General features: G+C 40.3%; 1 protein-coding gene across 1 annotated transcript in view; it reads left to right on the top strand.

The window, feature by feature from the left end:
* Positions 1 to 1,173: 1,173 nt before the first annotated feature.
* wdr17 (WD repeat domain 17) overlaps positions 1,174 to 27,266 on the top strand; it is a 43,195-nt gene continuing 17,102 nt past the window's right edge. The window contains exons 1-22 of the mRNA XM_034188336.1: positions 1,174 to 1,293; positions 6,640 to 6,769; positions 7,602 to 7,785; positions 7,904 to 8,134; positions 8,264 to 8,374; positions 8,496 to 8,636; positions 9,760 to 9,882; positions 10,862 to 11,049; positions 11,237 to 11,405; positions 14,009 to 14,100; positions 18,255 to 18,337; positions 18,452 to 18,538; positions 18,791 to 18,955; positions 20,276 to 20,391; positions 20,586 to 20,672; positions 21,265 to 21,414; positions 21,491 to 21,621; positions 22,450 to 22,575; positions 23,830 to 23,985; positions 25,442 to 25,506; positions 26,023 to 26,155; positions 26,252 to 26,340. Coding sequence (XP_034044227.1) covers positions 6,647 to 6,769; positions 7,602 to 7,785; positions 7,904 to 8,134; positions 8,264 to 8,374; positions 8,496 to 8,636; positions 9,760 to 9,882; positions 10,862 to 11,049; positions 11,237 to 11,405; positions 14,009 to 14,100; positions 18,255 to 18,337; positions 18,452 to 18,538; positions 18,791 to 18,955; positions 20,276 to 20,391; positions 20,586 to 20,672; positions 21,265 to 21,414; positions 21,491 to 21,621; positions 22,450 to 22,575; positions 23,830 to 23,985; positions 25,442 to 25,506; positions 26,023 to 26,155; positions 26,252 to 26,340 — 2,750 coding nt within the window. The 5' untranslated portion in view covers positions 1,174 to 1,293; positions 6,640 to 6,646. The remainder of the gene's footprint in view (positions 1,294 to 6,639; positions 6,770 to 7,601; positions 7,786 to 7,903; positions 8,135 to 8,263; positions 8,375 to 8,495; positions 8,637 to 9,759; positions 9,883 to 10,861; positions 11,050 to 11,236; positions 11,406 to 14,008; positions 14,101 to 18,254; positions 18,338 to 18,451; positions 18,539 to 18,790; positions 18,956 to 20,275; positions 20,392 to 20,585; positions 20,673 to 21,264; positions 21,415 to 21,490; positions 21,622 to 22,449; positions 22,576 to 23,829; positions 23,986 to 25,441; positions 25,507 to 26,022; positions 26,156 to 26,251; positions 26,341 to 27,266) is intronic.

The following is a 27,266-nucleotide window of genomic DNA, read 5'->3' as shown; positions in this document are numbered from 1 at the left end:
TTTAAATGCGTTTCAACATGCTTTTTCTTCAGTAATGGAGTCTTACGGGGTGAGTGCATTACTTGTTTCCTTTGAAACAATTGTACATGCTAATTCCAGGCCTTTCAGAAGCTCTCCACAACCAGTCATTGGCTCTTGGACAACTCTTCTGATAATTCTTTTCTCTATTCTGTCAGAAATCCTAGGAGGAGCACAAGAAATGAGAAAATGATCTTCAGAGCTCTTTGCTTTTACCCATCATGAGATGTTTTTTGTGTGGGACTTTGGTAATGAGACACCTTTTGACAGGCTGTTGGGTCTGAACCAGCTGATATTAATTTGCACTGACAAGGTGCAGGACTGCTTTCTAATTATTGATAGATTTTAACTGGTGTTGGCTTTCCATGACTTTTTGCACCTCTCTTCAGATGTTCAATACTTTTTCCATGTCATTTCACATTATTACATCTAATTTTTTAGCATCTATGGTTTGATTTCTTTGGATTAGCCGCAGAAATGAGATTCCTCCATCTGGTGTCTCAGCTTACACTCCTGGACCGGGGGAGAAGCTCGATTATCCGGGAGAGACTGAATAGAGCCACTACTTCTTTAAATTAAAATGAGCCAGCTGAGGTGGTTCCGGCACCTGGTGAGGATGTCCTCTGGATGTCTCCATAGGGAAGTCTTCCAGGCACGTCAAGCTAGGAGGAATTATATTTCCTAGCTGGCTTGGGAAGGCCTCGGGATCCCCCCGGCAAGAGTTACAGTACTTGGGTGAGAATAGGAAAATGTGTGATGAGCGGCTTGGTCTGCTGCCACGTGACTGGGAGCTGCATAAATACAGAAAATGAATGAATGAATGTTTCAGTAAGGCAGATTTATCTTTTGAACAAAAATCGTTTGTGTCATAACTCATTTGCTATAAAGCAAACCTGTGGGGCACATGTGATTCCATAATTTTTGTGAGGGGTTGTAAGATGTGGATGGAGGAAATGACAATCAGCTGTTTTGGACAAAGACCCCGGAAAAAGTAAACGATTCATATTTATCAATGTCTCTTAAAAAAATAGTTAAAGCAGCTTATGCTTGCTTTTAATAAATCAATGTGGCAACATCAGTGGAACCCAAAAGCAAGCGGTCTCGCTGACAGTCTCGACAGCCAATAGCTGGTTGTGTTGGTTGCCATCACGAACCAATCAGGTTCGCCCTGCTGGGCCGCCTCGCGCGCATAGAGTGTATATCGCGCGGGCGGTGAGCGCCGCATTTCAGCACCTGGGAGCTGTCCGTGCTGCACGAGCCCGGAGTCAACAGACGGTAAGCTGCGAACCGATTTCCGCGCGCTGCGGCACCGACATCAAACCCACGTCACCGCTTGCGAGCCAAATAAAAACCGGGAGAATTGGCGATCAGCGCGCGCGCGGCTCCCCTGCGCGAGGCAGCTGCGGTGCGCGCGCGCACCTCCGCGACGTCAACAACAGACAGGTGGCCGTCGGTTTGTTTTCTCCTCAAACCTGTTGATGGCATCTCAGCGGCAGATGTTAGTTTGCGCTGCTAACAGCCTGGGTTCAGAACAGCTAGTTAGCAGCGCGCACAGGTTATTTTATTAACGCTGGTAAATCAATAAGCTATCAATATATGGAACAGACGGTCCTTCTGTTTGCTTAATCAATAACGTGTCCACGTTCAGTCTTGTAAATTACCCGAGTTGCCAGATAAAGTGACGTGTTTTTAGTGTTTTTTGTCTTAATCGTACTTTATTAGATGAAAAGTAGCTGAGTTATAGTTAAAACACCGGTATACATGTTGAACAGTTTTCAAGCTCCCTGAGTTTATAAATCTGTGGGATTAAAATCACAGGGATTGTGGGTTCTCTCATAAACGCATTGATCCCAGGCTTGAACCTCTGGTGTCTGGGAAGTGCAAATTAAAATTACAAAATGCAAAACACTTTTAAAAATGGCAGAACACTTTTACAAATCCTGAAATAAATTTCCAAATTACAGATTCTGACGAGGGCAGCACACTGGATTAGTGGTTAGCACTGTTGCCTCACAGCAAGAAGGTCATGGGTTTGATTCCCACAGGGGCGTAATTTTTACCTCCTACTGTGGTGGCTGGGAAGTGCAAATAAAAATTACAAAATGCAAACACTTTTACAAATGGCAGAACACTTTTACAAGTTACACAAAAGCACAAACACGACAACATAATGGCTACATACTATATATCTAAGTCTGGGACAAAAACAACAACAACAAAAAATAAAACAAGACTGGGACCATGAATGAATAAAGATTCTGATAGAAATGTTCAAGAATAATGTTTTTTGTAATTTGCACACTGAATTATATTTATTTTATTAAGCATTGTTTTGTTTTTGTTGTTCATCTTCTCTTTGCAGCGCTTTGTAATGTCACTATTCTTGGAATGTGCTAAATAATAAATAAATTGCTTACATACTAAGAAGAGGAAGTAAAAGGCACAGACATGTAACAAAGCTTGTTTTCTTATTTACCACTAAAAAACATGTTTTCTTATATACCACTATACAAATCTTTCATTTATTTTTTGTAAAATAAAATGGCCTTGAGAGATGGACATGCAGTTGCTGAAAGTGTGTGTGTGTGTGGGGGGGGGGGTGTCATACCTTTCAGCACCACAGACAGTGACATTCAACTACCAGTATGTGGAATCACTCAAAAGTGCTGCTTTTGGAAGATATGCATAAGAAAACCCTTATATCGAACAACAAAAAGCACAATGCTAAAGACTCATACTTTGAGTCTTGCACTGAAATAAAGGTAAGCAGCAGTCCACCTTATAATATTTCATTTTTAAACAAAATCCAGTTTTAGCTCAGGTTTCAGATCTTTTGACTTGTAAGTCACCAAACCCACACTACCTGAGAGGACACCTGATGACATAGTGTTTTTCATACAAGTGCCAACCTTTCTTTGTGGAGATGCTGGTGACTCTAACATGCCTGAAAGTACGAGTTTGACTGTTGTTTGTCTCTGGATGAACAGATGGTTGCTCAGGTATGAATTTCTCTGGCCGTGGTTAAGCCGGGCTTCCTATATGGCACATACAGCCACATCAGTGTTTTACGAGTGTTCATGTAGTGTAGTTTTCTCTGATCTTAGTCAAGTTGTTGCTTTAATCTTTCTTCATGAAACAGATTATTTCTCCCAGGCACTCCTTATCTTGAGGACATAAAAAATGTGTACTTATTAACCCTGTCCCTCTTGCACAATGAGCCATAGGGTGGATTCCATCCTCCCAATGACACTTCATTTATTTTTTGGAGCATGCTTTTTTCTCCTTGACCTTTGAACAAACTACTCCAAAATCTAATCACCTCTAGATATCTATTCAAGTAATTCACGCACCATGTTTGAAGGAAATTCATCATTTTTTTAGTTATTTTGTCCACAGGTACACACACGTGTCGGTGAAAAGGATACCCTGCCGTTGCAACTTCACCTGCATACAGGGTAACGACACGACATGAACATGCTGCTCGTACAACACTGCTGTGGCTGTATGTGCAACATAGGAAGTCCAGATTATTTACTGCCAGAGACGTTCATGCCTCAGCAACCATCTGTTCATCCAGAGACAAACAATACTCAAACTCATTCTTACACAGCTGTAAGAATGAGTTTACAGATGCTGTTGACTCGAACGCAGCTGTTAGAATCAACAGCATCTCCTCAAAGAAAGGTTGGAATTTGGATGAAAACACTTTCACCAGGTGTCCTCTCAGAGTGTGGATTTGCCGACTTGCAAGCAAGAAGATTTGAAAACTGATAAAACTGGATTTAGTTGAAACATGAAATACAAGGGGTGATTGAGAAGTTTTGAGGCCCATTTAGAAAAAGAAGGCCATGCTTCTTCACCTTTTGCATTCTGAGAAACCAGTATTTCTGAACATTGTCCTCAATGAGGCCAAATTTCACAATTTCTCGAGAAGTGTTTGTTTCTCAGAATGCAAACATTCCACAAACACAAACCACTCTCTACTTTTCCTGGGTCAGGCTCAAAACGTCTTAACCACCCCTCTTGTTATAATGGGGGCTGCCTTTTCCCCTTTCTTTCAGTACAAAGCTCAAAGTGTGAGTCTTTCATTTTGTGCGTTTAATTGTTCTAGTCAATATAAACATTTTCTAAAGCATATATATATATATCTATATATATATATATATATATCTATCTATATATATATATATATATATATATATATATATATATATATATATATATATATATATATATATATATATCTCAAAAATCCACCCTATACTAGTAAAGCAGCCCTCACAAGATTCAAGAAAAAACAGGGCTGATAAATCATAAACAAGCTGATTGTAATTATCAGCTCTTCAGGCAGGTTGATGAGCTAATTATTGAGATCACCTGTTTTAGGTGCACAGATAGAAACAGCACATGGGAGGGCTTTTATTTTCTGAAGCCAGAGTTTTATACCTCTGCAGAAAATATTCTGTTAAATTTGAGTCTGTGGGTAGCTATCACTCAAAGCATGAGTCATGTGTATGATATATGGTTCCAGTTCTTTATTTTTGTTGTAATGTATGAATGAGTTGTTATTAAATGGAGTTGACAATAATTATATGGTTCTTGTTCTTTTTGTTGTTGTTGTAATATGTGATAAATATCTTATCACATTTCTGTTTTTGTATCATGCCCTGATGTATCTGTATCAGCCCTCGTACTTCAGATTTGGGGCTGATACGGATACATCGGGAAACTGGAGCAGATGTGGAAGCTAAAGTCCAAAGTGGTCCCAATGGTAATAGGAGCACTAGGACCTGTAAACCCTAAATTGGAAGAGTGGCTCCAGCAGATTCCAGGCACAACATCAGAGGTCTCTGTCCAGAAGAGAGCAGTTATTGGAAGGAGCAGCTAAGATACTGTGCCGAACCCTCAAAGTTCCAGGCCTCTGATAGAGCACCAAAGCTTGATGGACACACATAACACCCTCCCCAGGGAGGTGCGAGGGAGATTTATAGATATAAATACTAGTGTGTTGCCCATGGGGATCCACAGGCTCTACATTGGGTAGTGTTTATAAAATAGGTAGCTGACATTTTTTTCAAGGGTGGTAAGAAATTATGCAAAGTTTCTGTAATAAGTTGGAATGGTGTGTGAGTCCAGAAGGTTTTTAGAACCTTAGACCTCAACCGTTTTATTTGCTATTAATTATGTAATTTTTAATGTTCTTGTTATCATAAACACACTATTATTATAATTATTATTTTTATTATCAGTATTATAATTATTTTTATTTTATTATTACTTCTATTTTGTCATTTGATTTTTAAATGTACCACAATGGAAATAAGTGTTTTCACTTTCTTTTGTCATCCATGTATTTTTATTAAAGTATTAACAATTATATTATGTACTTACATTGAACTTACCAAATAAAATCACACACGCATACACTCATGCTTTTGATATAACGATTATTTACAGCCCCCTGCTGGAATGGCATGAGTCCATTGTTCAGTGTTGTTAGCTAATATCTGTAGCTTCTCCAAAAATATTAATCCTATCAACTTTATGTTTTGGTGGCCTTCATCCTCGAGCCAAAATACATAAGCATACCAAACGGTAAATTTCAGCTCACCCCGGTTTCTCCATGATCGACGTTACACACACGCACACACACGGAGAGCTTTTTGTCCTTTCCACTTCAAATATTAGACAGGCAGAAATAGAGATGGTGGTGGAAGATATCAAATGCAGTACACCAGGGGTGCCAAGTTCGGCCCTCGAGATCTACTTTCCTGACACTCTTAGTTGTCTCCCTGTTCCAACACACCTGAATCCAATGAAAGGCTCATTAAAAGCCTGCTAATGAGGTGTGTTGGAACAGGGTGACAACTAAGATTGTCAGGTAGGTAGATCTCGAGGACCGAACTTGGGCACCCCTGCAGTACACTTTTCAGTCATGTTACCAGCAACATGATATTTAACTAAACTAACTAAACCAATTGAACTACAAAACACAATAAATCAGCAACACTAACAATGCTGTTAAACTAACAGGAACCACAATAACAACTTTTAAAACCCCAAACTCCCATGGTGCATTGCAGCACAATGTCCATTGTTTACTGGTTAGGTAAAATTGCTAATTTCTCCAAAAATATTTCTATCAACTTTCCGTTTTCGCAGCATTCATCCTTGACCCAAAATACATAAGCATACCAAATGGCAAATGTCAGCTCTCCCTGGCTTCTGCGTGATTGAAGCCATACTTGGCTATTATAATATACTGTAGATATGTGTGCGTGTATATATATATATATTTATTTGTTGGTTTATTTTCATGAACCCTTTTGTTTGTGCAACCCTTTGGAGGTATTCTCCCATGTTAGTGGGAAGTTCCACAATGGAACAGCTTCCAGGAAACACTCTTAGTCAGTCACAGAGGAGATTAATTCAATCCTCTCTACACACTTCGTTCTCTTTAATCATCTTATCCTTTTGAACCTGTGAATGTCTGCAGTGTCATGCTGTCACTCGGCCTCATAGACGACAGACTTGCAGCACCTATACACTGGAAAAATTCCTGTGTGATTATGTGAAAATACTGACTGAGTGACTGACATGTTTGTTTGTTTGTCTCTATAGGTTGAAAATGGCCAAAGTGAAGCAGGTTGGCTTGCTGGTGGCCGGCTGTCAGCCCTGGAATAAAGACGTGTGTGCTGCAAGTGGAGACCGTTTTGCCTACTGTGCTACTTTGGCCATTTACATTTACCAGGTGAACCGGATTGCGTGTGCTTTTGTGGGCTGACTGTTTCAAACATGATTTGCACTTAATACGGGCTCTATTCATACCATGCATGGATAACGTATTGGTGGTTGGCTTGGGGAAGCAGCCCCCTTATCAAGCAGCAGGTGTGACCAAAAAGCACAACAAACCTGCAAGATATTTAAATGGAAACGTACCATCCATTCAGCCATCCATTTTCTTCTGCTTTATCCGGAGTCGGGTCGCGGGGGCAGCGGCTCAAGCAAAGCTGCCCAGACCTCCTGATCCACACACACCTCCCCCAGCTCCTCTGGGGGAACCCCAAGGCGTTCCCAAGCCAGCCGAGAAGTGTAGTCCCTCCAGCGTGTCCTGGGTCTTCCCCAGGACCATGAGACTGTCCAGTTTTTACTGTTTTCAGAAAAATGCATTACAAATTTTTTTTAAATTGTGCATTTGTTCAGGTGGCTCCGTGCATGGACAGAATCTGGTCAGATTCATTCTCTGCTCATTTGAGTTTGAGACCAATGTTTTAAACCCTGAAGTTTCAATGCACTGTTTGACTGCAGCAGTCCGCTACCGAGAAATGGAACTTAAATTGATGCTAAAATCAGCTCTGCTTACAGTGCTGCACACTGTAATTTTGTTCCCTTAAGTGTTGCAACTGTGGCAATTTACTGTGTGATTAACCGGCTAAAGTTATTCTACAAGGACATGATTGGATTCTCAAGATTGTGATGATTGTAGCTCTTCTTCTTCTTGAGGACTCACCAGTGCATTTTTTTTTTTATTTTAATTCTCATTCCCTGCCTGCTTTTCATTGTCTCTGTCTCCTTTTTTGTAGCTGGACCAGCAATACAATGAATTTAAGTTGAGATCCATCATGTCAGAACATAAGAAGACAATAACAGCCATCAGCTGGTGTCCTGACAACCTTGATCTCTTTGCATCAGCATCAGCTGATAACCTGCTCATCATATGGAATGTTGCAGAACAAAAGGCTGTCGCGAGGCTCGATAACACTAAAGGTGTGACTCACGTCTCTGCTATGTGCTAATGGCACAGTCAAATGTTTAAGGTTTTTTTTTATTTCTTTAGGAAAGTGCTCTAACGTGTGTGAAATGTGACATTTTCTTTGCTTTCCAGGCGTCCCAGCTTCAGTCAGTTGGTGCTGGAACTCGGCAGACGGAGTGGCGTTTGTGTCCCAGCGGGGCCCGCTGTATATCTGGGTCTATGGAGGCCCTGATACAGGGGTCACGATGCACAAAGAAGCACACTCCTTCCTTTGTGATATCTGTCTCTTTAGGTGGCATCCCACCAAAAAGGGCAAGCTAGTGTTTGGGCATACGGACGGAAGTTTGTCTATATTTCAGCCAGGTACAGATTGACATAACACATCTGAGCATATAGCGGTGATACCCGTCTCATTTGAAGTTGTTGGAAAAGTTACAGTGCAGATGTCTCCAAAGGCACATATTCAATAACCTCCTTGTCTTTTCAATGTAGGTTGTAAGAGCCAAAAACACGTGTTGCGTCCTGAGTCTTTAGAAGGGACAGACGAAGAGGATCCAATTAGTGCTCTGGAGTGGGACCCCTTGTCCACCGACTATTTACTAGGTAGGACAAAACATACACTAAGTGGTTAGATGTACTATAGACAAAAAAACAAACGAAAAGATGATAATGTGTGAGTTTGAAATGATTCCCAGTGTTGTAACACATATTTCTTTCTAAACAGTGTCTAACCTCCATAATGGTATCAGGCTGGTGGACAGTGAGGCTTTGGCTTGTATCACGTCCTTCTGCTTCCCCTCAGCTGCTGCCTCGGTTCAGTGTCTTGCCTGGGTTCCATCTGCGCCAGGCATGTTCATCACTGGAGGTAAAGAAAGCCCTGACTTGATTCAAAATCACAGCAATGGACAAGAATCAACTGCTTTATCAAGAGATAATGAATCATTTACACCGCGGTGGTATGTCGGGAATGTCAAATAAGCAATATGTCAAAATGTAGGTGTTTATAAGTATGTATGAAAATAAAACCCCAACATTCCTAATTAGGTTTCTCAACGTCCTCTATTTAAAAAAAAAAAAAAATCATATTACATATTCACCCATCAACTGAGTGAATAATTTTTATTACAAATGTGCCACCTGCCTCTGTTGAAGGCACATACATAGGTACCATGGCAAAGTGATAACACCCGGTGGAGACACGCAAGAGCTTGAGACGCTTGCAGGGGTTCTGCAAGGGGATCCATTCCTATTCATTATGGTTCTGGATTATATCCTCAAGGAAAACTGTGATACAACATGAGGGTTTTGGTGTTATTGTCACTCCTAGGAAGTGTACTAGAAGAGTCTGAGGAGTTAAGCTACCTAACCTCGACTTTGAAGATGACAACACTCTGCTCTCTTACCAGATTCAGGAAGCTCATGAGCTTCTCTTGAAAGTCCAGACTAGGTGTTATACTTGAATGCTGTGTGTAATGTACAATATCTGCTGGCAGCAACCAATTACCAACCAAATGACATATGATGATCTCACTTAACTGATTGACAAGCTCGCAGCACGTAAACTAAGCTTAGCAGGTCATTGTCTCCAGCATCCTCAGCTACCGGCTTCTGCAGTCGGAATACTGGAATAGAAGAGAATTCTGGAATAACATAAAACACAGAATTAAGAGTACTGATGCAGGATAGGAACTTGTGGAAGAATCACTTCATGTATATACAGCATGGGCTTTCCTATAAATGTGTCACGTTTGTCCTGACAACACAGGTGGGCAGCATTTTGGAAAATTTTGCTGTGTTCGGTTCCATATTTATGCTGATAACACCGCATCAATTAAGATACTCAACAGAGTCCAGTTAGCTCCAGCCGATTGTTATAATATAAAATGACTATAAATAATATAGGTTTACTGACACAGAAGTATTTCCTGATGACTGAATTTTGATTAAAAGTGATCAATATGCTGTCTTAACTGATTTGTCACTCTAAGACTCTCAAGTTGGAGTTCTGAGGATATGGAATGTGTCTCGCTCCACACCTCTGGACAGCTTTAAACTGAAGAAGACTGGGTTCCATGCTTTGCACGTCCTGAACTCCCCTCTTGCAAAGAAAGGTAATGTTTACTATTTTAAAAAATGGCTAGAGTAATATGTATAAGCTTCAGAAATATAAAGGAAACAAACTGTTAACTGTGGAGTCTTTATATTAAATGACATTTTTACAAGTTTAATTCTACCAAATCTTCATTAACCTATTACAAAAACACACACTGCTTTGTTTAATGATGACATCCTGTCACGGGGCATGTGGTGTTGGGACATGACAATTGGAGTAGTTGACGTACATATATACATTCCAATTCAATTTATTTTCAGTCTGTGTATATTTATCCCCAAATCGTGTCATTTTAAAGCTTGTAGGTTTTTATGTTTGTCACATATTTCATGTTGAAGCACATTCAATTTATCAATTTATTATTCAATTTATTTTCATTTATACGTATAGCGCCAAATCACAACAAGGTTGCCTCAAGATGTTTCATACAAGTAAGGTCTAACCTTACCAACCCCCAGAGCAACAGTGGTAAGGAAAAACTCCCTCTGAGGAAGAAACCTCAAGCAGATTAGACTCAAAGGGGTGACCCTCTGCTTGGGCCATTCTACAGACACAAATTACAAAGCAATTCACAAAACTAACATACAGGAAATGTTGCCGGAGCACAGGACGGTTTCTGGAACAGCATGTCTTTTTCCTGGTTCTCTCCCTCAGCCCCAACCAGTCCCAGCAGAAGACTGCCCCTCCCTGAGCCTGGTTCTGCTGGAGGTTTCTTCCTGTTAAAAGGGAGTTTTTCCTTCCCACTGTCGCCAAGTGCTTGCTCACAGGGGGTCGTTTTGACCGTTGAGGTTTTTACGTAATTATTGTATGGCCTTGCCTTACAATATAAAGCGCCTTGGGGCAACTGTTTGTTGTGATTTGGCGCTATATAAATAAAATTGATTGATTGATTGAAAAGTCTAGATTTGTTTAGAAAGTCTAGATTTGTTTAGACTCCCCCCTTTTTTGTCTGTTGACCCCTTCACTTCTTTCTGCAGCACCCAGTTCCTGTTCTCCCAGTAAAAGTCAGCACACCAGTTCCACCAGTGAAGCAGTACCTCCACCAACCCTTTCACAGAACCTGTCCTTTTCTCTACCTCCTGGCCACGCTGTCTGCTGCTTCATGGACGGAGGCGTTGGACTCTACGACATGGGAGCCAAGAAGTGGGACTTCCTCAGAGACTTGGTGCACTATAATTATGAGAATTTTTGACAGCAGTAATGTTGCTGAGCTGCATAGTGACCATTACACTGTTTATTTCTTCCTAAATTAATCATCTTAAATGATTACGAAATGGGTTTCCTTTGTTGGTTAATAATAGTAATTGTGTTCCTATATTGTGTACATTTGTCTGTTTGTATTTTGTCTCCAGGGTCATGTAGAAACCATCTTTGACTGCAAGTTTAAGCCAGATGATCCCAATTTGCTGGCCACAGCTAGTTTTGACGGGACCATCAAAATCTGGGACACAAACACGCTAACAGCCGTGTACACCTCTCCTGGCAACGAAGGGGTGGTCTACTCCCTGTCCTGGGCTCCAGGTAGATACACACCCCCACATACACACACAGGCACAGGTAGACCGCACTGATAGACCTCTGGATCCAGCCAGTGGTGAGCATAGATCAGTTCATCAGCTAATTAGCAATACTAACATTTTTGTTTGCGGATTAGATTTTCAGATAACTTTGGAAACCTATTTATGAACCAATTAGCTTCAGACTAAATGTATTACTGTATTTTCTGGAGTATGTCAGATTCTTTTGCTTGATTGAGAGGCCCTGCAACTTACACTCATGTACGACTTATATTGTTGTGAAAGTGTAGGAACACGGACCCACGACAGGGGGCGCAAATGAACGGACAATGGAATAAGCCAAAAATATAACAATTTAATGTTGTGAATGTGCACAACAGAGCAACAGACAACACAATTGAGATCAACAGTCAAATTAGTCACAGTGATGTGTGAGCAGGCTCGAGGTTAGAAGATGCCCGTCCAGAAAAGAACCGGATCCCACACGCCTTCCACTTCCACCGGACCTGAAGCAACCCTGGAGCCACCAAGCGCTGGGTCCCCAGGTGGCCACTGCCTCCGGCTGTCAGATCGGGTACTGCTGGCAGGAAGAACAGACAGGTGATGGTGGGTGTGTGAACACCCAGCAAACAGTTCAGTACAACGGTGGAAAACACCTCCACCTCACAATCACAATGTTCCAGGATTACGTGCAGAACCTGTTGGAAGACTCAGTAGTCCTTAACCGAAGAGCAGAGTACGCCAACTCCCCAAACACCCGACTACTCGTTACTTACAAACAGGATTGTCTGCAAAAGCAATGTCACACACAGAAGCAAATACGTTACTACTGTTGTTGATACAGGCTGAGCGGTTTACCTGAATCGGTAGACGATTTCTCGGCAGTGAGGTGAAGATGCTGCCCGGCTCTTATGGAGATGTGATTGATGATGATGAGTGACAGCTGGTGTTGTTGATGGGTGACAGCTGCCACTCCCAGTTGCTCCGGCGCCCTCTGGTGCCTGAAGCCCGCACTTCAGGCAGGGCGCCCTCTGGTGGTGGGCCAGCAGTACCTCCTCTTCAGCGGCCCACACAACATATATACTGTAAAAACATGTTTTTGTCATTCATAATAATAATTAGCCAAAGGCTATTCGCCCAACCGTTGGGCAGATAAATATAATGTCTCACCTTATTCGCCCAACCGTGATCATGTATTTGACACATTTTGTGCATCTAAACTACGTTTTTTTACACCACTTTTTTAAGGCTCTATTGCGGCGTGAAAAGCGCCGTATGTTTGACACATTTAACGGTGCCGTCATTAATTACTGCGAAAAAAACACTGCAATGGATAACAGCAGACAAACTTCATAAGCATTTTGAACGGAAGCCTGTTAACGACGACGAAACAGTTTTTATGAACAAAATGCTGCTTGTTGCCTGTAAGATGGTTTTAGTTTGACACAGTTCCCTGGGTGTGATGAGCCAAACAGAACCGCTTTAGATCACAGCCTCTCCGCGGGCTGCAAATCCTCCCGCAGCTGGTGAGAAAATATCCGACCTTTTCTCCCACGTTGAAAGCGGAAGTGAACTTACAAGCGCGCTCATTGGTCAGTTGTGGTTGGGTGTATATGCTCACGTATATACTTTATTGAACCAACGGTTGGGTGTATAGCCACTCCATAATAATTAAGGGAGCTACTTATAAAGCACTGTTACAAAATAAGCACCAATAATAAAAGAATAAATGCCAATAATAAGAAGTACACTACAACAATGCACAAAATTTCCCAAATGAATTAACTTCAAGAGGGCTTTTCTTGACAGGTGTGATTTATAATCCGGTGCGATTTATACTCTGAAAGTGCAATAATTAGATTATTAAAATTATTTCCTTGTACATTTTTATTTACGAGTAGTGCTATTTCTTATTAGTTAAAATACTTTCTATACTGCAAATAAAATGTATGTTGAGTGGAAACTACTGTTTAATTTCATGTGTTCCTGTAATTATCATGTGATGTTGGCATGCAAAACCTTTTTGAGAGGCTCCCATGTTTGTGCAGTTTCAGAGCTTTAGGTCTGTTTTTAGTGTTTCAGAACCAAAAAAACCAAACCAAAGCTAGAAATAAATGTGGTTATCAGTGGTATCAGCTAAACATTTATCAGTTTATTGAGTTTGTTATGGCTTTATTAGAGACTGGCGTCCTGTCCAGGGTGTACCCCGCCTCACACCCTATGACTGCTGGGATAGGCTTCAGCCTCCCCCACCTTGACCCTTAATTGGAGTAAGCGGGTTTTAGCTTAGCTGTGCTCACCACTGGATCCAGGCAACATGTTTGATGAAAGAAAGTCACAAAAATCATAGAACACCACAGAAAACACAGCTGTCCTAGGTGATGCAAATATACCCCAAACCAGTGGTGTCCAAACTATTCCAGAAAGGACCAAGAGGGTGCAGGTTTTCTTTGCAGCCACTGACTCCAGGAGGTGATTTCAATGATGAACTCATCTCACCTGCTCAAAGTGATGTTAATCAGTGAAATCACCTGCTGGAGTCAGTGGCTACATGTAACACTTATTGATTGGTTTGTTTGTCTCTCTGTTTGTTTGTTTATCTCAAAGGAGACCTGAATTGCATTGCAGGGGCAACTTCTCGAAATGGAGCGTTCATCTGGGACATCAGGAAAGGAAAGATCATCACTCGCTTTAATGAGGTTCATTTCACGCTCTAACTCTACAGAAATATCTTTCACTGATGTCATCAAATCTGGCCAACCCATAGTTTAGTCTCCTTGATAACAGTCAAGTGAGATGGTAGCCGAGGCCACAGAAGATGAACAGCAGGTTCAGACAAAATGCTGGTGTTTCGATTTGCCTCGAGTTGTGCAGTTATCCAGCACAAAAAGCTGCACAGAAAACTGAAACAAACAATACTTTCAGGTCAGTTCTGGGAGCTTGTGATGGTACTGCGTGTCTACGCTTCTGCCACATCATAGAACTGCCTTGGGTCCTCGTGGATGGCCACTACTCAAGCACCCACCAATTACTGCACAACTGTGTATCCACCTGACTAAACTGACCCAATTAACAGAAGGACAAAATCAAGAATTAAAATAAATAAATAAATAGAAATACATTGTCCTATATTCCAATTTTATGCTCGTCCGTGCTTCCCAAGACATGCCATATCTCAGGAACAGCTGCTAATATCATCAAGTGTTGGGCTTGAGACAAGATGATCCTCTGTTCAAATCCCAGTCAGACTGGAAAATCACTAAGGGCCCTTGGGCGAGGAGCTTAATCCTCAAGTTGCACCCAGGTGCAGTTGAGCGCCTTGGATGGCAGCACACTGGAGGCATTATTGTAAAGTATTTTGAGCTTCTGCTTCAGATGGAAAAGCTCCATAGAACTACAGTCCATTGTTATTTATTTATTAACTATTAAATATTGGGAAATTACAACCTCTAACTTGTGCGGGAATTCAGTGCCCCAGTTTACCCAATGTGATGAAATAACAACTGCAGTCATGGGGTCTTTCATTATGACTGCAAAGACAGGAATATTACAAATGCTGTTTTATTACTTTTAACAAATTGCTTATTTTGTATGCAATGTCTTTGGGTTTTTTTAAAGGGGCGGTGGTCAGGAGGTTAAGTGCTCCTGTTTTCAGTGTGGAAAACTCCCGTTTCAAGGCCACTCCTGCTCGTTTTCAGTGTAATGTGAAGTTGTGTCATTAAGGGCATCCGGTGTAAAACCTGTGCCAAAACAACAATGCAGGTCCACCTCAGATTTGCTGTGGTGACCCCAAGTCAAACAAGGGAGAAGCCAAAGGGAATTACTTATCTTCGCATTCTTAACATTGCAGTTTTTACAAAATCATCTGCAATAATTTATATTGTCACTGTGTCAAAACTATAAATACAAATAAAATCATTGCAGATCTTTTACATGTTGCTCAGCTACAGCAAGCAGCTGTAATAACTAATGTGCCCCTTGTAGTCCAGCAGTTAAGGGATAGAATCGTGCACTTTTTTACAAAAGCGCCAAACTTTGTCCAGGGACTCTTTAGGTTATATTAAGTCATGTCAAAGCGAGAGACATTTGATTTTATCCCTGTATCCTGCTTTTTTTTAAAGGGTGTTTGCATGGTTATAATACAGTGTATATTTTGCTATTCATATGACAATACGATCATATGGTTATTATGTAGGGGGCCAGTTAGTTATAGAAGTAACTGTTATAGAACTACAGTGTTCTTAAATTGTAACATTAATTTACCATTTTTTAAGAGTGTAAACTATGTTTAAGTGCATTTGTAGCATACTTTCTTTTTCTATGCATGTAAACAGCTTTCAGTCACTTTAAGTAAATTAAATATAGAGTCACGAGTTTACGTTATGGAAGATATAGCATAAAGTAAACTGTGTGTTTTAAATTGTAAACTAAATGGTTATGGCCATAAAAACAAAATTGATTTCTTGTAATTAATAAAAAAGCATTTCTTTCCGTTCAAACACTGTTGTTATTTTAGAGTGTAAATATGTTAGAGTGCATGAGTAACATCTTTCCTTTGCCCTATGCTCGCAAACAGCTATATTGCATAGGTATATTGATATTCACAATGAGTTAGACCAGTGATTTTCAACCTTTTTTGAGCCGTGGCACCCTTTTTATATTTACAAAATCCTGTGGCACACCACCAACCAAAATAATATTATAATGCTATTACCTCTGGTTTTGCGCAAAACCCAATTATCGCAATAGAAAATCAATACAGAAAACACCGCATTTCGAAAATCCTCAAGCATTTTGCGCTCTGATCTCAAGTAGGGCTGTCACGATTAGGAATTTCTGGAGACGATTAATTGTCAGACAGATAATTGCGATTGACAAATATATTGTCGATTTTTTTTTTCTTTTTTCCCCCTTCTTTATATTCTACTATTGTAGTATAATTACACAACTCTGGAAGAACGTTTGGCTTCTGTGAGTGGAGAAACTGGGAATGGTGCCACATTTTTATTTTTATCTTCATTTTACATACAGTCCCAACTTTTTCTGATTTGTGGTTGTTTCTGTTGCATTTCTGAAATTGTTTATCCTCATCAGTCACGTTTTGTGCTTAAACACTGCATTAAGCCCATATTGAACAAATAAATGCCTTTGGAAAATAACAGCTGTTAAAGTTCAGAGTTCTCACCTGCTTTTTGTGATCTCTGCGTCTGAACATTGTTTTTTTTTTGTGGCTCAGTTCATTCATATATTCTCATTTTTTAAATATGTCTTTAAAGATATTTGACCGTTTATTTCATCTCATGATCTCATAAATTCAGCATACGACGAGCACATGGTGTGAACAGGACGGTAACGGCAGAATCACACCTTAAGAGAAAGTTCAGAGAGAAGTAAAGGCAGCTTCACGTTTCCGTTTTGTTAACGTTCACTCGAGTTAAAATCCTCTCTCTGCTCCGCGCTCGCTGCGCACTGAACCTGCATTCAGGAATCTCCCTCACCCACCCCCTCCCTCGCAGTCTGCAGCCTGTTAACTCCGCGCGCGCGCACACACAGGCGCAGACATACACACCGACAGCTCCGCATTTTAGACGGCTTTTGAAGAAGACGGCACTGTTTTAATCAGCCATCAGCCTCCTTGTTATTGTCCTGCCTTAAGACGAGAGCGAGGCTGCAGCACGTTTGACATCAGATTCTGAGTCGTTTTATGCTTTGTGGATAAAATAAATAATTCACGGTAATCGCAAATATGAAAAATACCCACGGCACCCCTGACGATCGATCACGGCACCCTAGGGTGCCGCGGCACCCCGGTTGAGAATCACTGAGTTAGACAATATTTTGTCACTTTCCCTAGATTAACGCTTTTTCTAAGAGTGTAAGCACAATGAAGTACATTCGAAGCATCCCTACTTAGCCTTAATACATTTTTCATAACCTTCAAATTTATATTATGAACTTAAAAAGACATTTGAATAAGAGTTTGTCATGAATTATATGCTGTAGAAGGCTGAAAATGGTTATTCTCTTAAACCCAAGTTTTAAGAGTGTAGACGTTTATGGATTCAATGTCTCCCGATCTTATATACTTCAGGACACTATAAAGTACATCTGATAAAGTTTTGGCGCTTTTGTAAAAAAGTGCATGATTCCCCTAAAATTTGTCCCTTAGCCGCCGGACTATTGTAAAGACAAAAACATAGTGTGAACATGCCACTGCGGGCATCCATACTCTTTTCTGAGTTGCCCACATATGACTACATAATGAAGTCTAATGGTAACTGCAGGATTATCTGTCACCATTTAGCCACTATAAGTGGTCAAAGTTTGAGTGAATTTGAGTGTGATATTCAAAGTCACTGAAGGTGAAATGCAATGAATTGTATGTTTTGAAAGGCCCCATATGACTCCTTTTCTTGTCTTATAGTAACTATGCGTCTGTTGCCTCTGATTCATGAATTACAAGTGTTCCTCTCTGTTTACTTGTATTAGGCAAAAATGTTGACATTGCACTGTGATCTTGAACTTTAACCTCTGAACCTCAAAACGTAATGGGTTCATCCTTGAGTAAAATGTATCTAATGTACAAAAACTTGGTTTAAATTCTTCAATACATTTGTGAATGACACCAATTCGGGTACAAACAATAAGCTCTCTGGCCTAAATATATAAAATATCAATAAAAAGTATGGCTTATCCTTCATAGCATCACTTAACCGTAACAAATGTAAGCATGTCTCCAATACTTTAATGTACTTTTTGTTTAAAGTATCTTTTTCTATAGCCATATGACTACTTAAGGCACAGTTCATTGTTGCATATTTTCTTTGTTATAACCTGTTGCTTTTTTCCGCAGCACGGTAAGAATGGAATATTCTGTATTTCATGGAGTCATAAGGACTCCAAGAGGATTGCTACCTGCAGTGGAGATGGATTTTGGTAAGTATTCTTCTTGAACTCCTGTCCTTTCTGTGAGCCATTGTTCCATTAAATGGGAAAATCTGGAAATTTATATAACTCATTTATTTGTATTTAATATTGTTGTAACAACAGTATCATCCGGACCATTGATGGTAAAATCCTGCACAGGTATAAACACCCTGCAGCTGTGTTTGGCTGTGACTGGAGCCAGAACAATAAGTAAGTTCTCAATCCATCTGATGTTTTGTGGCATTGATCAGAACCATCAGAATATCAGTAACTGTGTGTGGAACCTGTTGTAGGCTGTTAATTGTAGGAAGGTATTGCATGCTGTAAATATGGTTGAGATATCAAATAAATTTTATTCACCTTGTTCTTTATTATATTACTCATAGATTATGCCAGAGCAAGCTGGGCCATCCACATGCCCTAACTGATCACTGAATTGGTCTCTCGCTCCTTGTTTTTAAGGGATATGATAGCCACGGGCTGTGAAGATAAAAATGTTCGAGTCTATTACTTGGCCACCAGTTCGGACCAGCCTCTAAAAGTCTTCACTGGCCACTTAGCCAAAGTGTTCCATGTTCGGTGGTCTCCACTCAGAGAGGGAATACTGTGTTCTGGATCAGATGATGGGTGGGTATACACACGGTGTACGGCTGTGTTGGATAAGGCGTATGATATTAAGATGTTGGATAGTGATTCCTTCACTCTGTATGGAAAACTCTTAAGAGATTATCTGTTTATGCTAACACAGTACTCCTGATAGATTTTGTAGTGTGTGTGTACCAGGGTACTTCAAAAAGTTCTAAGCCTCATACAGAAACAAAAGTATCTGGAGGCTCAATATGTGACTTTCTTCCATGAAGGGAAGTCCTGTATATATTGATTTATGTGTGAGTGGTATTTGTCTTTTTCTCTCTCTCTCGTTTACAGACAAGTGAAAGATACTGTAAATATGAAAAATGTTATGTTGGCTGAATATTTGCCAAAATTCAGATGGCCATAATAAAATGAAATGCAAAAAAACAAACAAACAAACAAAAACAACAACAACAAAAAAAACAGGTACAATCTTCTGTACTCTCTCCTGTACTTTTTGAAGTACCCATGTAATTGGTATGCTCATATTTGTGTGTTGTTTGCTGACCATTTCTTAGAGATGAATAAATATCCAGACTATGTTTTGCTTTAAATGTTGGTTTGAACAATAATAATGATGATGATAATAAACTTTATTTGTGTATCACTTTCAATCAGACAGAATCATCCTCACTTGATAACCAGACACCCAACTGACTGACACTGGTTTATCATTTGTCTGTGAGAAAAGACGTCTTAAGTTTTTGATTTAAAAGACTGACTGTTTTATCTCAGCTGGCAGGTTGTTTCATTAAACAGGTGCAAGTCTCCCTGCGTCAATAAACCATCAGATTCTGTAGAGACTTTCAAGTCCAGACTTAAGATGCACTTATTTTCCCTTTGTTGGTTTCTACCCTTTTAAATTCATTTTAACATGCATATGTCGTGGACATGAACGAGCGAATCTCATCAGCATTTCACCATGTCATTTAGGTCCTTCAGACTTTATTTTGAGGAAATGCTTCAGGGCAGCATTAGCATGGCAAAAACCTTTCAGCTTCTGGGGGGCTCTGCTCCCCCATACCCCCTGCCTTTTTAAGCATTTTTCTTTATTTGCGTCTCACATGCCTGGAAAAGCTCCTTGCCATCTAACCATGTCCTTTAGGTCCTTCAGACTTTTTTCAGTAAAATGGTTCTTGGGAGCATGACTAAAACCTTAAGCTGAAAGGAGCTGAAAATAAAGATTTTTAGAAAGTGATGTTGGTCCAGTAGCCAACATTAGGGTCCCCACATTACTCAGTCTGAATATACCTGTAATGTACACAATGAATAAAAAAAAAAATTAAGCAATTCAATATTTGTTAAATTGTGCAGTACTGTTCGTATATGGGACTACACACAGGACGCATGCATCAATGTGCTGAGCGGGCACACAGCTCCAGTCAGAGGCTTGATGTGGAACACAGAGGTTCCTTACCTCCTTATTTCAGGTAACATCACTACAAAGTTTGTTTTTGCAAAACAAAATGGCTTTTGCTTAAAGATTTCATGTCTGATTTCCCAATTATTATGTATACATATAGAGTGAAAGTGAATGTGAGTGGTATTTTTCACAAGGAAACTGTCAGACTGTTGTGATGCATTTTAATTGTTAAATGTGTGTGTTGTTTTTTTTTTTTTGTAGGGTCATGGGATTATACAATCCGAGTGTGGGATACAAGAGATGGCACCTGTCTTGATGTGGTCTATGATCACGGAGCTGATGTTTATGGTAAGAAAGCATTGTCACATCAGAAATTTTTTTCTTGCAGAAGGTTTCAGTATTGTCATTAACTCTTTAATTAACCCCAGTAATCAATGCAGATTGAATGCATCTTTTTTTGGTTTGCTCTTATTTTACAGCACTTTCATTAAATAAAAATTCAGAATTTCTATTTTCTATTTTATATTATGGGAGGTGTGAAATGGGTATACTGCTGGGATAGGCTCCAGCCTCCTGTGGCCGAACCATCCATCCATCCATCCATCCATCCATCCATCCATCCATCCATCCATCCATCCATCCATCCATCCATCCATCCATCCATCCATCCATCCATCCATCCATCCATCCATCCATCCATCCATCCATTCATTATCTTTACCTGCTTACGTGTTCTGTAAAAAACCTCTTTGATAAATATGTGTCCGAAGCAACTGCTTTACATAAAAAAGTATGCAGCACCACCAGTTTTGTGCTTTTCTGTACACCCTAATTTTATGCAGATTATGTTGATTGTGGCCAGATAATTCCAGTTCAGCACCACAGACTCCACATGCTCTTCACGAGCACGCTGCAGTTATTGTGATTACTGTGTTATCAGGTTTGACGTGTCATCAGAACCGTCCGTTCACCATGGCCAGCTGCAGCAGAGACAGCACAGTGAGGCTGTGGTCTCTCACACCCCTCATCTCTCCGTTACTCCTGAACATCCTCACTGACCAGCCGTGGGACAAGATCATAGGAAACACTGGTAAGGTCGGACTTGTGTTCTGTTTGATTGGATTCCACAGCCTTATTGACCTGGTTGTGTTCTGGTTCTGTTCCAGACACAGCTATGGTTCCTGGCTCTCCACCTCTGCTCTGTGGTAAAGTGTCCAGAGACATCAAACAAGAACTGGATAAACTAAGTTTAGACATCAGATCCAAGAAGCTCCGTTGGTTCTCTGAATGCTTTTTGGTAACTACAGTCTGACTACTTCACATTATGGTATGTTTTGTTTTGTGGAAGGTTGTAGTTGATTTGCAGACTGAGGATCGCAGTGAAACATTCATGGAAATAGTCCTGTGCTCCTTGTTGATTCTTCTGTGCTGGTTGACAAAGATGCGGAGAAATGTAGGCAATGTGTCACTGATCACGATGCCAATTGGCCTGATATCCTTAAAGTTGATTATTTTTAACTTTTCTCTCCTCCCCTTGTATTATTTCACAGCTAGTGATTCCAGATCTGATCATAGTGATTGGAATGTGCCTGATCAAAGCATTTATTTTGATTGTTTGGTATTGGATCTATTCAACATGAGCCAAACAATTCAGTCTGCGTTCTGTCTGGCGCCATTTCATAAGTGCTGTGCCAACAACCACTGCTCAACCAGTGCTTTCTGCTTGTTGATCATCAGCGCTGTGGGGCATATTTTAAAATTATATTTATGCTCTGCTTCACTTCATATATTCGCACCAAGTCTGTTTCTGGTTGATGGCGTGCTTTCCACATGAATACACAAGTTTTTCCTCATCATCTTGTCTGTGTTTTCTTCCTGTTAAGAGGCGATATACAGGGAAAAAAAAATCAAATTAATCCAATCTGTGTCTCACACAGCTCGTAGCTGAACTGCACAAACTTCAGTTTTGGTGCACAATAAAATCAATACAAAATAGTATCCAACAAATACTACACATTAATACTAGGTGTGTGTTCAAAGAACAGTGCTTCATATTTGTTGTTTTAAGTGTGTCTGTGTGAATTTATGAACCTACTTTATTTGTGTGCAATTTACTTTCTTCCAGCCTCCAGGGGGCAGCAGTAACCTGTGGGACTTGGTGTCTGTCATAAATGGCCAGGATGACTCACTGCTACCAGCCAGCTACAGCAAGGGGGTGATGCACATGAAACACCTGCTGAAGTTTAAAACAGTGAGTAAAAATAAAAGTACTGTAATACAGAGTTTCCTGTCACAAAAGAAAGGTGTAACACAACAGAAGTGTTCTACCATAAAAGGGCTGTAGTTTTTAACAAATGCAAGTCAAGTGAACTTTGCTGGACACGTGCTGGTGCTGAGTTTTGCTGCATCCATGACTCAGCGGAACCACCTTGAATCCTTGAGGGCAACTACAAAGGCAGACAACCAATCCATCCCCAAATATGCTGCAACCACGTGAAACCAGGATGTCTCCTTGGCTTTCTCCAGCTTCTGGGGTCCTCAACATTCAGGCACCTGTGCGATGGATCATACACAGAGAAACAGGCCACATGGCCAAAATGTCAAAGCTGATGCTCCCTCACAATGCAAGTGATAGTCCTCATCTTAGTCTCTCTTAGTAACCGCTTGTTTGACACAAAGTCATTCCAGCGCTACCCAAGGACAGCCAGTTGTCACCTTAGGTCACTGGTTAGCATCCAAGTCTCACAATCATAGAGCAAGCCAGGCAGCAACAGGACCCTAAAGACTTGGACCTTTGTTGGCCTGCACAGATATCGATGTTGCCAAACACCTTTGTCCAGTAACCTCATGCCTCCATAAGTTCTTCCCCAGCCACTTCTCGATCTCAGAGGATGAGGGATGCAGAGGTAGTGATGTCACTGCCGAGATAACGAGTATAGCAAATGCCAGGTGGAACAAACCAGAGACCATGGATGCCATAACGTTTGGTCAGGTCTGGCAGCATGCTCTTGTGCTATGTGTCACCACATCCGCCACACTATGGTACCGCCTTGGGTCCAGGTTAGCAACAAGTCAGACAGACAACTGGTCCATCCCTCCCTACCGCCCATTACTAGCCAACTATCTGGAGTAGCCTGGTGAAACATGGGAGTCTTTTTCTTCTTTTTCATTTCAGGAGGTCCTCAACACTGTTGCATCTGTGTGCTGGATAACAGTCAAGGAAAAGCTGTCCGTGGCCATAATAACATAGCTGATTGTCATTTACAATGCAAGTTGCATCCTCTTCAGTGTCTCTCTATAAGTAACCAGCTTTTTGGATGACAATATTTGACAATTTTTTTTTCATGGTGAAATTGTTTCTTTGAGCTCAAGGTTAAATATCCACATCAAATTAGAGGAATGTGATCATCTGCCCCAATAAAAACTGACACTGTCTTTAAGGGAGTTTAAGATGTGAGAGTCACATTTTGGAAAGCGTTGTATTTTCTACTTTGTCCTGTTGTAGTCTGAAGCCCAGGAGCTCACTATAGTCAAGATGTCCAAATTTGGAGGTGGTATCGGAACTCCCAGTAAAGAGGAGAGGCTGAAAGAGGCAGCACATATTCACCTGAGACTGGGACAGATTCAGAGATACTGTGAATTAATGGTGGAGCTGGGACAGGTAAGAGTCTGTGATGATCATTAACATGTTCTGACCAGTGTCAGAATGTGTTAATTTTTTTACATCAGTTATGTTATTTTGACTTGAGTCTCCAATGAGAAATCAATTGTTTGCACTCAGCTGCATTTTTATTATGTTTATTTTGTTGTTGATTATCATGTTTCATTCCTCTGTGTTTAAGGTTTTCTTTTTATCCTTCACTGTGGAGTGCTTTGTTTCTGACATCTGTTGAGAAAGTTCACTCAGAGATGAAACACCTGCTCCTGTGAACAATGGTGACTCCAGTGCAATCACTCGCAGCTTATCACAAAGGAAATCCCACACTCCATTTGGGTCATGTGTTATGTCCATTTTTAGTCCTTCACACAGATTGTGTGAAAACTCCCTTGAAACAGTCTGATCTTCAAATTACTGACCTGAAATCAAGGATCAAGAGATGTTCTCCGAGAGGTGTTGTATGTTGGCTGGGGTGCCAATTCCATCATCTGCGGTTATCTAGGGAGCACGTGCTAAGGAATTCTCCAGGAGGGCAACTACTCAGGCAAACAAACGTGGGATTCCTCTGGGCCTTCTTTTGACATGAAGCACAAAGTTTGACCACATTACACTCATTTTGGCATCCCTTCACTGGCTTCCTGTCCCAGTGAGATCAGATTTTAAGGGTCTGCTACTAAATTGTTCATGGACTGGCACCTTCGTACCTAGCTGACCTAATTAAACTTTACGTACCAGCCCGGGATCTGCGTTCTCAGGGTGCAGGACTACTTTGAGTCCCTAGGGTGAATAAGAAGTCTGCGGGTCATAGAGCTTTTTGTTATTGTGCCCCTGTTCTGTGGAATGATCTCCCTGCGTCAATGCAACAGTCAGATTCTGTGGAGACTTTCAAGTCCAGACTTAAGACGCACTTATTTTCTCTTTCTTATGGCTAGCATACTGGCATAGTATAATGCTATGCTTTTCACTCTCTTAATTCATTTTATTAGGAAACGGAACGTGCTGCAGCCTCAACTTTACCTAAATCCTGGGTCCTTTAGTGAAGCTTAGCCGGCGATCACCTTAGTATTTTTTTTTTCTTGTTGTTTAATGCTGACAAATTATACTGTATTTCTTGTCTTTCTGATGCCAGATTCTGTTTTTTTCTCTCTGTTTAAAGTGCAGCTCCATCCAGAGATAGGTGTTGTATTTGTGCTGGAGCCCCTCTTGTCCTGTTGGACAGGAGGGGCTCCAGCTGTTGGACTTAACTGTTGGACTGAAATCATGTTCATACACATCTTGTGCCTTCTGACTTTCATGAATTTGACACTTAATGGATGTTGAGAATTCACTTTTGACATGTTTTGGAGAATAACTGGAATAAATGAATTTGTGACTTTTCTTCTTCTTGATGTGTTTTTCATGACCATAGCAACAATTAAAAACACATTATATTAACTTCTTCTCATTTCCACCTCCACAGTGGGACAAAGCATTATCTGTTGCACCTGGAGTCTCCATGAAATATTGGAAGAAACTCATGCAGAGGTACAGTAACTTTTCAAACCAAAATAGTGAAGTAAAATAAATGTGGTAAATTCAACAAATGGGACAAAATTCAAAAACTATATTCAGAAGCCTAATATAATATAACTTAATTTGTTAGGTGAATTGGAAACTTTAGAATTGCTCAGATCTCCCTTGCATCTCAATGGGACTAACCTGGTTAGATAAACATTAAATTAGCTCAGGATCTAAAAAATAACTATGTTTAATGTTATACAAATAAGTTATTTTAATCTGTTTTTGACCGTTAAAGGTGTTTGGAATTCACATCTCAAGTCTCACATTTGTACGTGTATGTGTGTGTGCATGTGCATGCCTATGTTTGTGTGTAGGAATTTTCCTAATATAACCAAATATGATGCCTAAAAAAGGGTCCTTTAGAGAGGGAGCATATCCATTTGAAGCAACAAGTGCAGATTGTTCAATATTCAAAATAAATGGCGCCGCATTGTTAACTTCATGTGACATATTGCTTGCTGTGTTTGTGTTGTGACCCAGGAGGGCTGACCAGCTGATGGCTGAGGATAATGATGACGCTATACCGTACTGCATCGCGACAGGAGACATTAAAAAACTTGTAAATTTCTTCACTAGCAGAGGACAACTACTGGAAGCACTGCTAATAGCACAGGTATGAATCAGCTGAAGTGTGTTTGATTGCTGTGCTAGTACTGATTTCTAATTATTTCACTGTTGATAAGAAGACATTGATGTTCCATGTTTGCAGGGAGCGTATGAAGGGAACATCCGTGCACAACAGAGCTCCTCAGTCAATCACACATCTAATGATTTGGATAACAGACAACAGTACCAGGGGTAAAGCACAAACATGTCAAATTGTACAAATGTATGTGTGGTTCAACAGTACTGATATTACATGAAACTACACATGACATGGACAATTTAATCATTTAACATTATTGGCAAAACAAAAAAGAGAAGGGGCACTGAGTGAGTGCAACATCTGCACATTTTGTGTTTTGACAGATTCATGCAAATTAATTCTTTGTGATTCAGTGACATCATAATATATGGTTCATAATATGTGGTATGTTCATGTGACTCACAGTAAATCACTTATAGCTGAGTTTGACCTTTCAAAGTCACCCATAGTCACACATTATGTGAACAATATAAAAGAATTATATGACCTCATATTAGTGTTTAATACTGACCATATATGTATCTGTAACCAGTTCCTCAAAATGGCTATTCTGAGATTCACCTTTCAAGCTCACCCAAGTTCAGCGGTCATATAGCTAAAAGAAAGGTGATTATATGATGTTGTATTAGTGTTTAATACAACCCCAATTCCAGTGAAATTGGGACGTTGTGTAAAATGTAAATTAAAAACAGAATACAATGATTTGCAAATCCTCTTCAGCCTATATTCAGCTGAATACACCACAAAGACAAGATATTAAATGTTCAAACTGATAGCATTTATTGTTTTTGTGCAAATATTTGCTCATTTGCTCACAATGGATGCCTGCAACATGTTTCCAAGAAGTTGGGACAGTGGTATGTTTACCACTGTGTTACATCACCTTTCCTACTAACAACACTCAATAAGCGTTTGGGAACTGAGGTGTTATGTGCCGACGCGGGTTGAGGACATGAATTGTTGAAGCTTTGTAGGTGGAATTCTTTCCCATTCTTGCTTGATGTACAACTTCAGTTGTTCAACTGTCCGGGGTCTCCGTTGTCGTATTTTGTGCTTCATAATGCGCCACACATTTTCA

This window comes from Thalassophryne amazonica, chromosome 15 (genome assembly GCF_902500255.1).
Source record: "Thalassophryne amazonica chromosome 15, fThaAma1.1, whole genome shotgun sequence".
NCBI lineage: Eukaryota > Metazoa > Chordata > Actinopteri > Batrachoidiformes > Batrachoididae > Thalassophryne > Thalassophryne amazonica.
Note: the sequence above shows the minus strand (reverse complement) of the source record. Positions and strands in the feature narration are given on the sequence as shown.